Below are 14211 nucleotides of genomic sequence, written 5' to 3'. Positions count from 1 at the left end.
TAGTCTCCCAGTCCCTGCCACTGAAAAACATCCCCACAGCATGATTCTGCCACCACCATGCTTCACCTTAGGGATGGTGCCAGGTTTCTTCCAGGCATGACGCTTGGCATTCAAGAGTTCAATCTTGGTTTCATCAGACCAGAGAATCTTGTTTCAGAGTGTCAGAGTGACCATCGGGTTCTTGACAACCTCCCCTGATTGCTCAGTTTGGCCGGGAGGCAAGCTCTAGGAAGAGTCTTGGTGCTTCCAAACTTATTAAATTTAAGAATGATAGAGTCCACTGTGTTCTTGGCGACCTTCAATGCTGCAGAAATGCTTTGGTACCCTTCCCCAGATCTGTGCCTCAACACAATAGTGTATCGGAGCTCTACGGACAATTCCTTCGACCTCATGGATTGTTTTTTTCTCTGACATGCACTGTCAACTGTGAGACCTTATATCGACAGGTGTGCGCCTTTCCAAATCATGTCCAATCAATTGAATTTACAACAGGTGGAATCCAATAGATTTGTAGAAACATCTCAAGGATGATCAATGGAAACAGGATGCACCTGAGCTCAATTTTGAGTCTCACAGCAAAGGGGCTGAATACAGTACAGTATTTCCATTTCCACATTTTTTAAATAAATTTACAAAAATGTTTGAAAACCTGTTTTCAATTTGTCTTTAAGGGGTATTGTGTGTAGATTGCTGAGGATTTTTCTTTTGAATCCATTTTATAATAAGGCTGTAACGTGACAAACTGTGGGAAAAGGGGTCTGAATACTTTTCCGAAGGCACTAAAATCAAAAGTTTGGACACACCTACTCATTCAAGGGTTTTTCTTTATTTTTACTATTTTCTACGTTGTAGAATAGTAGTGAAGACATCAAAACTATGAAATAACACATATGGAATCATTTTGTAACCAAAACAGTGTTAAACAAATACAAATATTTACATTTTTTTTATTCTTCAAAGTAGCTACCCTTTGCCTTGATGACAGCCTTGCACACTCTTTGACTATGTACAGACTCAGTGAGCATTGCCTTGCTATTGAGAAAGGCCACTGTCGGAAGACCTGGCACTCAAGAGAAGAGAGGCTACGTGCACACTGCCCACATAATGAGGTGGAAACTGAGCTGCACTTCTGAACCTCCTACCAAATGTATGACCATATTAGAGACACATATTTCCCTGAGATTACACAGATCCACAAAGAATTTGAAAAAAAAACAATTTTGATAAACTCCCATATCTACTGGGTGAAATACCACAGTGTTCCATCACAGCAGCAAGATTTGTGTCCTGTTGCCACAAGAAAAGGGCAAACACCATTGTAAATACAATCCATATTTTTGTTGTTTTATTTTCCTTTTTGTACTTTAACTATTTGCACTGTATATATCACAGTATATATATATATATATAATATGACATTTGAAATGTCTTTATTCTTCTGGAACTTTTTTGGGGTGTAATGTTTACTGTTCATTTGTATTATTTATTTCACTTTTGTTTATTATATTTTTCACTTGCTTTGGCAATGTTAACATATGTTTCCCATGTCAATACAGCCCTTGAATTGAATTGAAAGAAGGACAGAAATAAAAACAAAGAGGGAGAGAGGAAGAGACAGAGAGATCACAAATAGGTGGAGGCGCAGAATGAAAAGGGCAAGACATTTGTCACCCTCTTCTGCAGGAGCATGAGCATCATTAATCTCCTGATATTTCAATATTGTATTAACCTTTCTAGTGGAAATCCTGAGCCTCATTAGTCTTTTTTGAGGGGGAGAAAAATAATAATCGATATAACAAGCTCTGGACATTGTCTGAAATACACTGAAGTCTGTTAGTGCACATCCTTTAGTCATTGATGATAAGGCATTGTACTGCCCTAAGCAATTATTCACATGTTCCGCATTACCTTAGGTTACCATACAGACAGACAATATCACATGAAAGGATAAATGAGAGAGAGAATAGCATTGCTACTCTGAAGTAGGTCAGAATTATGAATTATGTCCCAACTAGTGAAACAAGGATGTGAAGAAAATCAGTGAGGGAAACTGTGAGAAATGGCAGCCATTTTACATATAAGAAAAAACATCTCCAAGGCCAAGCAAAGCGTGCGGTGGCTGTGTCTATTTCCCCTGTCAGTCAGCAACCTATCAGAGAGAAAACATCTCCAAGGCCAAGCAAAGCGTGCGGTGGCTGTGTCTATTTTCCCTGTCAGTCAGCAACCTATCAGAGAGAAAACATCTCCAAGGCCAAGCAAAGCGTGCGGTGGCTGTGTCTATTTCCCCTGTCAGTCAGCAACCTATCAGAGAGAAAACATCTCCAAGGCCAAGCAAAGCGTGCGGTGGCTGTGTCTATTTTCCCTGTCAGTCAGCAACCTATCAGAGAGAAAACATCTCCAAGGCCAAGCAAAGCGTGCGGTGGCTGTGTCTATTTCCCCTGTCAGTCAGCAACCTATCAGAGAGAAAACATCTCCAAGGCCAAGCAAAGCGTGCGGTGCCTGTGTCTATTTCCCCTGTCAGTCAGCAACCTATCAGAGAGAAAACATCTCCAAGGCCAAGCAAAGCGTGCGGTGGCTGTGTCTATTTCCCTGTCAGTCAGCAACCTATCAGAGAGAAAACATCTCCAAGGCCAAGCAAAGCGTGCGGTGGCTGTGTCTATTTTCCCTGTCAGTCAGCAACCTATCAGAGAGAAAACATCTCCAAGGCCAAGCAAAGCGTGCGGTGGCTGTGTCTATTTCCCCTGTCAGTCAGCAACCTATCAGAGAGAAAACATCTCCAAGGCCAAGCAAAGCGTGCGGTGGCTGTGTCTATTTCCCCTGTCAGTCAGCAACCTATCAGAGAGAAAACATCTCCAAGGCCAAGCAAAGCGTGCGGTGGCTGTGTCTATCAGAGAGAAAACATCTCCAAGGCCAAGCAAAGCGTGCGGTGGCTGTGTCTATTTTCCCTGTCAGTCAGCAACCTATCAGAGAGAAAACATCTCCAAGGCCAAGCAAAGCGTGCGGTGGCTGTGTCTATTTTCCCTGTCAGTCAGCAACCTATCAGAGAGAAAACATCTCCAAGGCCAAGCAAAGCGTGCGGTGGCTGTGTCTATTTTCCCTGTCAGTCAGCAACCTATCAGAGAGAAAACATCTCCAAGGCCAAGCAAAGCGTGCGGTGCCTGTGTCTATTTTCCCTGTCAGTCAGCAACCTATCAGAGAGAAAACATCTCCAAGGCCAATTTCCCTGTCAGCAAAGCGTGCGGTGCCTGTGTCTATTTCCCCTGTCAGTCAGCAACCTATCAGAGAGAAAACATCTCCAAGGCCAAGCAAAGCGTGCGGTGCCTGTGTCTATTTTCCCTGTCAGTCAGCAACCTATCAGAGAGAAAACATCTCCAAGGCCAAGCAAAGCGTGCGGTGCCTGTGTCTATTTTCCCTGTCAGTCAGCAACCTATCAGAGAGAAAAAAGAGAGAGAGATTTGCTCATCGTGACAACACTGTACATGGCCATAATATGACATCTGAAATGTCTCTATTCCTTTGAAACTTTTGTGAGTGTAATGTTTACTGTTCATTTTTGATTGATAAATATTACTTTTGTTTATTATCTATTTATCTCGCTTTGGCAATGTAAACATATGTTTCCCATGTCAATAAAGCCGTTAAATTGAATTGAATTAGAGGCACCTCTTGAAACCTGTAACACCCCTGTCCACACCCCACATCTGTCCGTGCCTGGAGAACAACCTGACATTCACATCCCCACCGCCTCTCCCAGGTCGTCTGACTGAGGAATCACTAACTGAGCCCTATTATGTAGCCACACTCAGCACTCAACATCAAGGCCTACCAGGCCTTTGTCTGTCATCATTGTGCTACATCTCCCTGATTGGTTGTGTCAAGGTCTCGCTAGGCACGTTTGACGATGTTGTTACAAAAACAGAGCATTTTCAGTGGCTTGATTGTATGTTTGCTTTGGACATTCCCAGCCCAGATGAGTTGTACGGGTTCAAGGGTTACTTCAATTCTGGCACTATGACGATAGCTACCTACCCCCTCCCTGTATGTACAATGATTGTAGTGAAATGATGTTCTGACATTACATTTATTTTATGATTCAGGGAGGAACAGTCTCTACTTGATGATTCATCCCTAGTCTTAAAAAAATAAAGATGATGTAGCGGTTGTCAATCCATGGAAGTTTAGGTTGGTACATACAGATCTTAGGCAGCAGAGTTAGTTGATATCACTAGTTGATATCACTAGTTGATATCACTAGTTGATATCACCAATCACTTCATATGATGTCCGGATGGGAAAAGAGAGGCAGTTTATAACACAAAGAATGAATCTCATAAGAATATATTGATGAAGAGTGTACCCATGGCTCACTTAGCCTTTAAAAGTAGGACTATGGGTGACGTCAGCCTACAGATGCAGGGAGACAGCAGTGGGATAGCAGGGAAAGAGCTGAGAGAGAGAGAGAAGATTCTCTCGGCTGAGGACAGGCCAGAGATACTATATAGCTCTGGGTTAATTGTGTGGACCCCGTGGGCACTAAATAAGGATGGTTAGAATGACTGGCTAAGTGACAAATGGATGTACAAATTACTGAAATTACTTCAGTTATTAAAATAAATGGGATATGGCCCTCTTCCAGAATTACACTCTCCATTACATGAAGGAAACTGACGGCTATCTTTTACATTTACTCAAACTTCACTTTCAGAAGTTATGTTGAAATATTCTTCCGTGTATAAATCCATAAAAACATTGATGAGGAGATGGGTGTGTGAAGGCAAACTAATTTTCTATGAGCTCTGATTGATTAGCTTGCGAAGCAGCCATTGAGACTGGGTCGTGCCCTCCAGCTGCATGGTGAATGGTTGTGTATAAATACTGCTAAAAGCTGTCTAAACAGTGAGCATGTGATGGATTCTTCCCTGGCATGGTGGTGGACGGGAGACTGGAATATGGAGGGGGGAGGGGAGACTGGAGGGTGGAGGGGGGACTGGAGGGTGGAGGGGAGACTGGAGGGTGGAGGCGAGACTGGAGGGCGGAGGGGAGACTGGAGGGCGGAGGGGAGACTGGAGGGTGGAGGGGAGACTGGAGGGCGGAGGGGAGACTGGAGGGCGGAGGGGAGACTGGAGGGCGGAGGGGAGACTGGAGGGCGGAGGGGAGACTGGAGGGCGGAGGGGAGACTGGAGGACGGAGGGGAGACTGGAGGGGGGAGGGGAGACTGGAGGGCGGAGGGGAGACTGGAGGACGGAGGGGAGACTGGAGGGCGGAGGGGAGACTGGAGGGTGGAGGGGAGACTGGAGGGCGGAGGGGAGACTGGAGGGTGGAGGGGAGACTGGAGGGCGGAGGGGAGACTGGAGGGCGGAGGGGAGACTGGAGGGCGGAGGGGAGACTGGAGGGCGGAGGGGAGACTGGAGGACGGAGGGGGAGACTGGAGGGGGAGGGGAGACTGGAGGGCGGAGGGGAGACTGGAGGACGGAGGGGAGACTGGAGGGCGGAGGGGAGACTAGAGGGTGGAGGGGAGACTGGAGGGCGGAGGGGAGACTGGAGGGTAGAGGGGAGACTGGAGGGCGGAGGGGAGACTGGAGGGTAGAGGGGAGACTGGAGGGTGGAGGGGAGACTAGAGGGCGGAGGGGAGACTGGAGGGCGGAGGGGAGACTGGAGGAAGAGTTGACAGACAGTGTACAGCTGTTCAGCTAATTACCCAGCAGGTTGGGAACAAGGTTAATGAAGCAGTTTGGAAATCAAAAAAGAGAAATATGTCCTGATTTTACACAAAGGAATTACTTTTCCATTAGTGGAAGTAGTTGGGGAGCGACTAGTTTCAAAAATCTCCTGGTACATTTTTTGGGGGAAATGTGAAAACAAAAAGTTTCATTTGTATAAGTTTAAAAGGTAGCTAAATATGAAAAAGTACCACAAGAGTAAGATCATTATTTATCAGTTGATGGTGTGTGTCTATCTTTCAGTGTCCTAAGGAGAGTCAACGTTACAGAAAGCTGGGTCCTGGTCACTGTTGTTCGAAACGGTTTTTCTATCTGGACTTCAACTATCGGATAGGATTACATGCATAGAAATAGATGGAATAGAACAGCATTGTCTTGAATGGTTATATTCATTACATTTATATACCTTTTGAAAAACTGGGTCCTGAAGATCAGTCCTGATCCCTCACCAACAGACAGAGACAGACAGAGACAGACAGGCAGTCAGACAGACAGGCAGTCAGACAGACAGACAGGCAGTCAGACAGACAGACAGACAGACAGACATACAGACAGACAGACAGACAGACAGACAGACAGACAGACAGACAGACAGACAGACAGACAGACAGACAGACAGACAGACAGACAGACTCTATGTACTAACTCTGTGGTTAGCAAACATCTCCTCACAGTTTAGTTGTAGCCCTGAACTAGCTCATCTGGTATACCTATTGAAGGGCTTGATGATTAGATAAGAAGTTCAAAAGCTGTGGAATAGTTCAAATACATGAAACGTCTGGGAACCCCAGAGGACAACTTTGAAAACCCCTGTACAAACTCATAATGCCCAAGCAGGATGTACGACTGCTGTCTAGTCGTGCCTCACCTCTATCGCCTGCTGCATATTCATGTCCTTATGGAAGTTGTGGTCTGCAGTGTAACCCGGCCCACTCAGCCTGTACGTGTATCTATCTGACTAATGTCCGTAATCACCTGCATCTCATTGAGAGGTGCGGACACGTGCCTCCCTGCTTCCCTCTGCTCATTAGAATGATGGATGGTGGCATAGGGGATGCCCTCCCCCATTCAAAATGAGTTATCGTTTAGAAAGGTGCTTATTAGGCAACACCTGGGGGAATGGAGGGGGAGTGGCTGGCTTAGAGCACAGACTAACAGGGAGGAGGAGGAGGAGGAGGAGGAGGAGGAGGAGGAGGAGGAAGAGGGGGAGAAATATACTGGAGACTATAACACTTCTCAACAGATTACATTTCAAACTATACCTACCTTACTTTAAAATGTTCATATTGTTGTAAGAAAATATAGTTAAAACACAGTAATATTTGTTTTGAGATCAAGAAAAAAATATTGACTAAGAATAATTACATGAAAACCACTGAGCAGTGCATTCAGAATATACAGTAGACTAACACTGTGCTTTGGATTGATGTAGTGTTGCTTAGTTATTTACATGTTTATGATCACACTATTAATCATGCACATCTTACCATAGTATTATTACCTGTACATTTACCTGAATCAGTCTGTTGGAGATAGCTGTAGAATCCACTTCTCTCTTTGATTGGTTTCTGTTAGGAGTTATAGAGGCCTCCTGAGACTCCTCCAGCTGAGGTGGGCAGGACTGATCATTAGCTTATGAAAACACAACTTCCATTCCGATTTTGCCAAGCCCAGGAGGGAGCGTGTTAAGTTGACATGAGTCCCTATCAATTCAGTGAATGGTATTTAAATAACCGCAGACAGAGAAAGTAGTCGTCACAGGAGTCCCAATGGTGAGGTTATAGCCACCGTACGATCAGGGAGAAGCTAGGTTTTGGTGTTATAAACTGGAACAAATCCATTTCCCTCTCCAATTAGTCTAAACCACTATCCAGAGTCACACACTGGCATCTTTCATCTTTATGGACACTTTGTTTGGCTAAGTCAGCAGCTAAACCCAACGTGGTCTCAGAGCATTTCATATCATTCTGTAAGTGAATCTGAGACACTCCATTTAGTATAATATGTTAAGTTTTGTATGGTATGTATTAATTTGTGGAAGTCCATCACCTATTTTGTATGATATGTTACGAATTACAATTCACATTATAGGTTCCAAATTAGCAAGGCATACGATATGTTACGAATTAGCAAGGCATACGATATGTTACGAATTAGCAAGGCATACGATATGTTACGAATTAGCAAGGCATACGATATGTTACGAATTAGCAAGGCATACAATATGTTATGAATTAGCAAGGCATACAATATGTTATGAATTAGCAAGGCATACGATATGTTACAATATGTTATGAATTAGCAAGGCATACAATATGTTATGAATTAGCAAGGCATACGATATATGAATTAGCGATATTAGCAAGGCATACGATATGTTACGAATTAGCAAGGCATACGATATGTTACAATTAGCAAGGCATACGATATGTTACGAATTAGCAAGGCATACAATATGTTATGAATTAGCAAGGCATACGATATGTTACGAATTAGCAAGGCATACGATATGTTACGAATTAGCAAGGCATACAATATGTTACGAATTAGCAAGGCATACGATATGTTACGAATTAGCAAGGCATACGATATGTTACGAATTAGCAAGGCATACAATATGTTACGAATTAGCAAGGCATACGATATGTTACGAATTAGCAAGGCATACGATATGTTACGAATTAGCAAGGCATACGATATGTTACGAATTAGCAAGGCATACAATATGTTATGAATTAGCAAGGCATACGATATGTTACGAATTAGCAAGGCATACAATATGTTACGAATTAGCAAGGCATACGATATGTTACGAATTAGCAAGGCATACGATATGTTACGAATTAGCAAGGCATACAATATGTTATGAATTAGCAAGGCATACGATATGTTACGAATTAGCAAGGCATACAATATGTTATGAATTAGCAAGGCATACGATATGTTACGAATTAGCAAGGCATACGATATGTTACGAATTAGCAAGGCATATGATATGTTACGAATATGCAAGGCATACGATATGTTATGAATTAGCAAGGCATACGATATCTTACGAATTAGCAAGGCATACGATATGTTACGAATTAGCAAGGCATACGATATGTTACGAATTAGCAAGGCATACGATATGTTACGAATTAGCAAGGCATACGATATGTTACGAATTAGCAAGGCATACGATATGTTACGAATTAGCAAGGCATACGATATGTTATGAATTAGCAAGGCATACGATATGTTACGAATTAGCAAGGCATACAATATGTTATGAATTAGCAAGGCATACGAATTAGCAAGGCATACAATATGTTATGAATTAGCAAGGCATACCATATGGCGAATTACAAGGCATACAATATGTTCTTACGATATGTTAGCAAGGCATACGATATGTTACGAATTAGCAAGGCATACGATATGTTACGAATTAGCAAGGCATACGATATGTTATGAATTAGCAAGGCATACGATATCTTACAAATTAGCAAGGCATACGATATCTTACGAATTAGCAAGGCATACGATATGTTATGAATTAGCAAATTAGAAAGGCATACGATATATGAATTAGCAAGGCATACGATATGTACTTAATTAGCAAGGCATACGATATACGTTACGAATTAGCAAGGCATACGATATGTTATGAATTAGCAAGGCATACGATATGTTACGAATTAGCAAGGCATACGATATGTTATGAATTAGCAAGGCATACGATATGTTACGAATTAGCAAGGCATACGATATGTTATGAATTAGCAAGGCATACGATATCTTACGAATTAGCAAGGCATACGATATGTTACGAATTAGCAAGGCATACGATATGTTACGAATTAGCAAGGCATACGATATGTTACGAATTAGCAAGGCATACGATATGTTACGAATTAGCAAGGCATACGATATGTTACGAATTAGCAAGGCATACGATATGTTACGAATTAGCAAGGCATACAATATGTTACGAATTAGCAAGGCATACGATATGTTACGAATTAGCAAGGCATACGATATGTTACGAATTAGCAAGGCATACAATATGTTACGAATTAGCAAGGCATACAATATGTTACGAATTTGAAAAATGTACAATATGTTATGAAAAACCTACACTATTCAAAAAAAAATGTAAATAGCTAATTAACTAAAGTTGTCCTTGATGAGATTTGAACTCCCAACCTTTGGGTTGCTAGACGTTTTTGTTTAGTTTTTACTATGTTACGTATTCTCTTTGAGACCAGAGTGCTAAAGCATGTGATGGGGAGATGAGATCAGTGAGACTCAATGGGAAGGCTAGTACTGTAGGTAGGTACTTATTACACAACCTCGTGAAAGTAATAGAACACCACCCAGACCTACAACAAGCCTAATTGAAAACACTGTAAACTTGTCAATATTGGCCATCTTTTCCTCGTTATTAGTTATCTGGCTCATTATATGTTTATTTATTATATGTCATGAGGAAAGTAATAGCACAAATAATATATTTGTATTATTGTGTTGCTAGAAAATTACATTTTTTAGCTCTGTTTTTAATAGTTTCACTTTCACAGTAGCATATTGTCTGGGTGGTGTTCTGATCCTACGGTATATTGTAGATCTGGGTGGTGTTCTGATCCTACAGTATATTGTAGATCTGGGTGGTGTTCTGATCCTACAGTATATTGTAGATCTGGGTGGTGTTCTGATCCTACAGTATATTGTAGGTCTGGGTGGTGTTCTGACCCTACAGTATATTGTGGGTCTGGGTGGTGTTCTGATACTACAGTATTGTATATGTTTGGGTGGTGTTCTGATCCTACAGTATATTGTAGGTCTGGGTGGTGTTCTGATACTACAGTATTGTGTATGTTTGGGTGGTGTTCTGATCCTACAGTATGTTGTAGGTCTGGGTGGTGTTCTGATACTACAGTATATTGTGGGTCTGGGTGGTGTTCTGACCCTACAGTATATTGTAGGTCTGGGTGGTGTTCTGACCCTACAGTATATTGTAGGTCTAGGTGGTGTTCTGACCCTACAGTATATTGTAGGTCTGGGTGGTGTTCTGATCCTACAGTATGTTGTAGGTCTGGGTGGTGTTCTGATACTACAGTATATTGTAGGTCTGGGTGGTGTTCTGATCCTACAGTATATTGTGGGTTTGGGTGGTGTTCTGATACTACAGTATATTGTAGGTCTGGGTGGTGTTCTGATACTACAGTATATTGTAGGTCTGGGTGGTGTTCTGATCCTACAGTATATTGTAGGTCTGGGTGGTGTTCTGATCCTACAGTATATTGTAGTTCTGGGTGGTGTTCTGATGCTAATGTATTCTGTAACATACTGATCCTGCAGCATATTTGTGTGACGACCCTCCCACTCTGTCTGCCGTATTCTCTCTTTGTTCTTGTTTCCTTATTAGGATGCCGGTGGGCGGAGTTGGGAGGGTCGTCAGCTACATGGGAAACACCTGGGCCAGGTGTGTCCCAGGATAAATAGACCTCTTCCACATTCATTAGAAGAAACTCTCTCCATTCAGACACCTTTATAGATTTTGTTGTGTTTCTTGGTGGTTTTTGGGTTGTTTTCTTTAGCATCTTTCAACACCCTGCATTATCACATTCATGCATGCAAAACACTCACTTACACTAATGATTACACACACCATTGTATATTATACTTAGTTACTTATTTAATAAATATATATTTTGTTACTCCTGATCTCCACGTTGTCTCCCTTTTGTTACGGGCTTTGAGCCGGTTCGTGACATTTGTGACCCATTTCAGGAAACTAGGTGTATGTCATGGGTCACTACACAGGACAGCCGTTTAGCCACAGAAAAAGCAAGCAACCTTCCGGCTAGCCAGGATTGGCTAAGATACTTAGTGGGCTGGACCTGCCAAGAGATGAGTTTAGATTGGTCTGCTATATAGCATGCTTCTGTCAATTGGAGATGGTCAAAATGTCTACGTAATCCTGTCAAATGCAGCTTTTTTTATGTATTGCGAAGTAAATCTGCATAAACTTAATGTCAAGTTAAAGTGTACTGTTAGCTAGCTAACGTTAGCTGGCTGGCTCGCTAGGTAACGTTTTGTGTATGCTCTCCACTTTGAAAATCAGTTGCATTCGAGCATGATAGCTCAGATTTAATCTTCAAACTAAGGGCAACAATGGCATCCGACAAGAGACGCATCCAACCATGATGTATGGATAGTCTAGCTAGCAACATTTTGAGATATTACACATTTCTAAGTTTGACATGAGGTCCATTTTCTCAAAAGTGAGTCTACAAGATTATCAACTTCAAAGCAAAACGACTTTCCCATTGACGCAACTGTAGTGTATGATATACCATTTTGTAGCTCTGAGTCTCTACTTTTATCCAATGTAAAAAACACAATTTCAAATGTTGCTACATAAGACGGTTGGTCACATTTTAGCATATTGTCTAGGTGGTGTTCTGACCCTACAGTAGATTGTAGCATATTGTCTAGGTGGTGTTCTGACCCTACAGTATATTGTAGCATATTGTGTAGGTGGTGTTCTGACCCTACAGTATATTGTAGCATATTGTCTAGGAGGTGTTCTGACCCTACAGTATATTGTAGCATATTGTGTAGGTGGTGTTCTGACCCTACAGTATATTGTAGCATATTGTCTGGGTGGTATTCTGACCCTACAGTATATTGTAGCATATTGGCTAGGTGGTGTTCTGACCCTACAGTATATTGTAACATATTGTCTAGGTGGTGTTCTGACCCTACAGTATATTGTAGCATATTGTCTAGGTGGTGTTCTGACCCTACAGTATATTTTAGCATATTGTCTAGGTGGTGTTCTGACCCTACAGTATATTGTAGCATATTGGCTAGGTGGTGTTCTGACCCTACAGTATATTGTAACATATTGTCTAGGTGGTGTTCTGACCCTACAGTATATTGTAGCATATTGTCTAGGTGGTGTTCTGACCCTACAGTATATTTTAGCATATTGTCTAGGTGGTGTTCTGACCCTACAGTATATTGTAGCATATTGTCTAGGTGGTGTTCTGACCCTACAGCATATAGGTGGTGTTCTTGTAGCATATTGTCTAGGTGGTGTTCTGACCCTACAGTATATTGTAGCATATTGTCTAGGTGGTGTTCTGACCCTACAGTATATTGTAGCATATTGTCTAGGTGGTGTTCTGACCCTACAGTATATTGTAGCATATTGTCTAGGTGGTGTTCTGACCCTACAGTATATTGTAGCATATTGTCTAGGTGGTGTTCTGACCCTACAGTAGATTGTAGCATATTGTCGAGGTGGTGTTCTGACCCTACAGTATATTGTAGCATATTGTCTAGGTGGTGTTCTGACCCTACAGTATATTGTAGCATATTGTCTAGGTGGTGTTCTGACCCTACAGTATATTTTAGCATATTGTCTAGGTGGTGTTCTGACCCTACAGTATATTGTAGCATATTGTCTAGGTGGTGTTCTGACCCTACAGTATATTGTAGAATATTGTCTAGGTGGTGTTCTGACCCTACAGTATATTGTAACATATTGTCTAGGTGGTGTTCTGACCCTACAGTATATTGTAGCATATTGTCTGGGTCGAGTTCTAATCCTTCAGTATATTGTAGCCTAGGCAAGCATGACTCTAATGGATTTCAATGTATTTTTATAGTGGCATTGAGCTTTACAGTGGTATTGAGCTTTATAGTGGTATTGCCTTTTCATTATACCTATGATAAAAATGTCAATAAAAGTAGTGTCATCTGTCAGAATATTATTTTCCTGTTACTTTGATGAATAGTATTGTATGTCTCTTGTTTATGATGCTTTACCTGGTCTATACTGTACACCTTTAGTAATACTCCTGTGTACTGGAACATTCCATTTTGGGAAAGACATGGAAGGTTCTGTTTAGTGTGTGTCTTTAGTTTTAGTCAGAAATCTGAATTCATTGGTAATACAGTAGGTTTGACAATATGCTAAACTATTGGTTTCATGGTATTAACTGAATTAATCCTACAATTTTGAATCAAAATAATATGTTTGCGCCTGCTGCCTCCTGTTGAGTTTTAACAGCTGCATCCGAAAGATAAACACATAACAATCAAATGAATTAACAACTTACAGCAACAGTAAGAGACTCATTGTTATTGGTATTAAAGGATATTTTTGATAAATAATGTGGGAAAAAATGACATTTTGGGATTAGTGAATCCTCGGTATGTAGGGCTAACAATAGAGTAATAGCCTTTTTAACGAGATACAACCAATATGCAGAACAACAACACTCATGTCCCCTAGAGAACACAGCCTGCTCACTACCCTTCAACTAAACTGCATCCAAACAGCTGAATGAACAGCACAAAAGTTGCCTTCAAATGATGCCACTCAATGTGGTCTGGCCTGTAGTGCAGCTCAGAACCTGTGTTAGCAGTAGCAGTGGCCGACTCAGGCGTCACATCCACTCCAGAGCTCAGGCCTTTCTGTTTGTATTTGATCTTC

At 41.7% G+C, this 14211-nt stretch overlaps 1 protein-coding gene across 1 annotated transcript; it reads left to right on the top strand.

Annotated features, from left to right (window-relative positions):
- Positions 1-6545: 6545 nt before the first annotated feature.
- On the top strand, positions 6546-14196 carry LOC127909033 (uncharacterized). The gene is made up of 4 exons (XM_052468886.1): positions 6546-6560; positions 12185-12749; positions 12804-12971; positions 13140-14196. Exons 1-4 carry the CDS (start codon positions 6546-6548, stop codon positions 13340-13342), a joined length of 951 nt encoding a protein of 316 aa, XP_052324846.1. The 3' UTR covers positions 13343-14196.
- Positions 14197-14211: the final 15 nt, after the last annotated feature.

The sequence above is a fragment of the Oncorhynchus keta genome, chromosome 18 (genome assembly GCF_023373465.1).
Source record: "Oncorhynchus keta strain PuntledgeMale-10-30-2019 chromosome 18, Oket_V2, whole genome shotgun sequence".
In the NCBI taxonomy this organism is placed as follows: domain Eukaryota; kingdom Metazoa; phylum Chordata; class Actinopteri; order Salmoniformes; family Salmonidae; genus Oncorhynchus; species Oncorhynchus keta.
Note: the sequence above shows the minus strand (reverse complement) of the source record. Positions and strands in the feature narration are given on the sequence as shown.

Excerpts from the sequence above, each read along its gene's own strand:
- LOC127909033 (XM_052468886.1), top strand. Across the intron at positions 12,750-12,803 it reads TATTGTAGCATATTGTCTAG|GTGGTGTTCTGACCCTACAG; the intron begins GTGGTGTTCTGA and ends CATATTGTCTAG. Across the intron at positions 12,972-13,139 it reads TATTGTAGCATATTGTCTAG|GTGGTGTTCTGACCCTACAG; the intron begins GTGGTGTTCTGA and ends CATATTGTCTAG.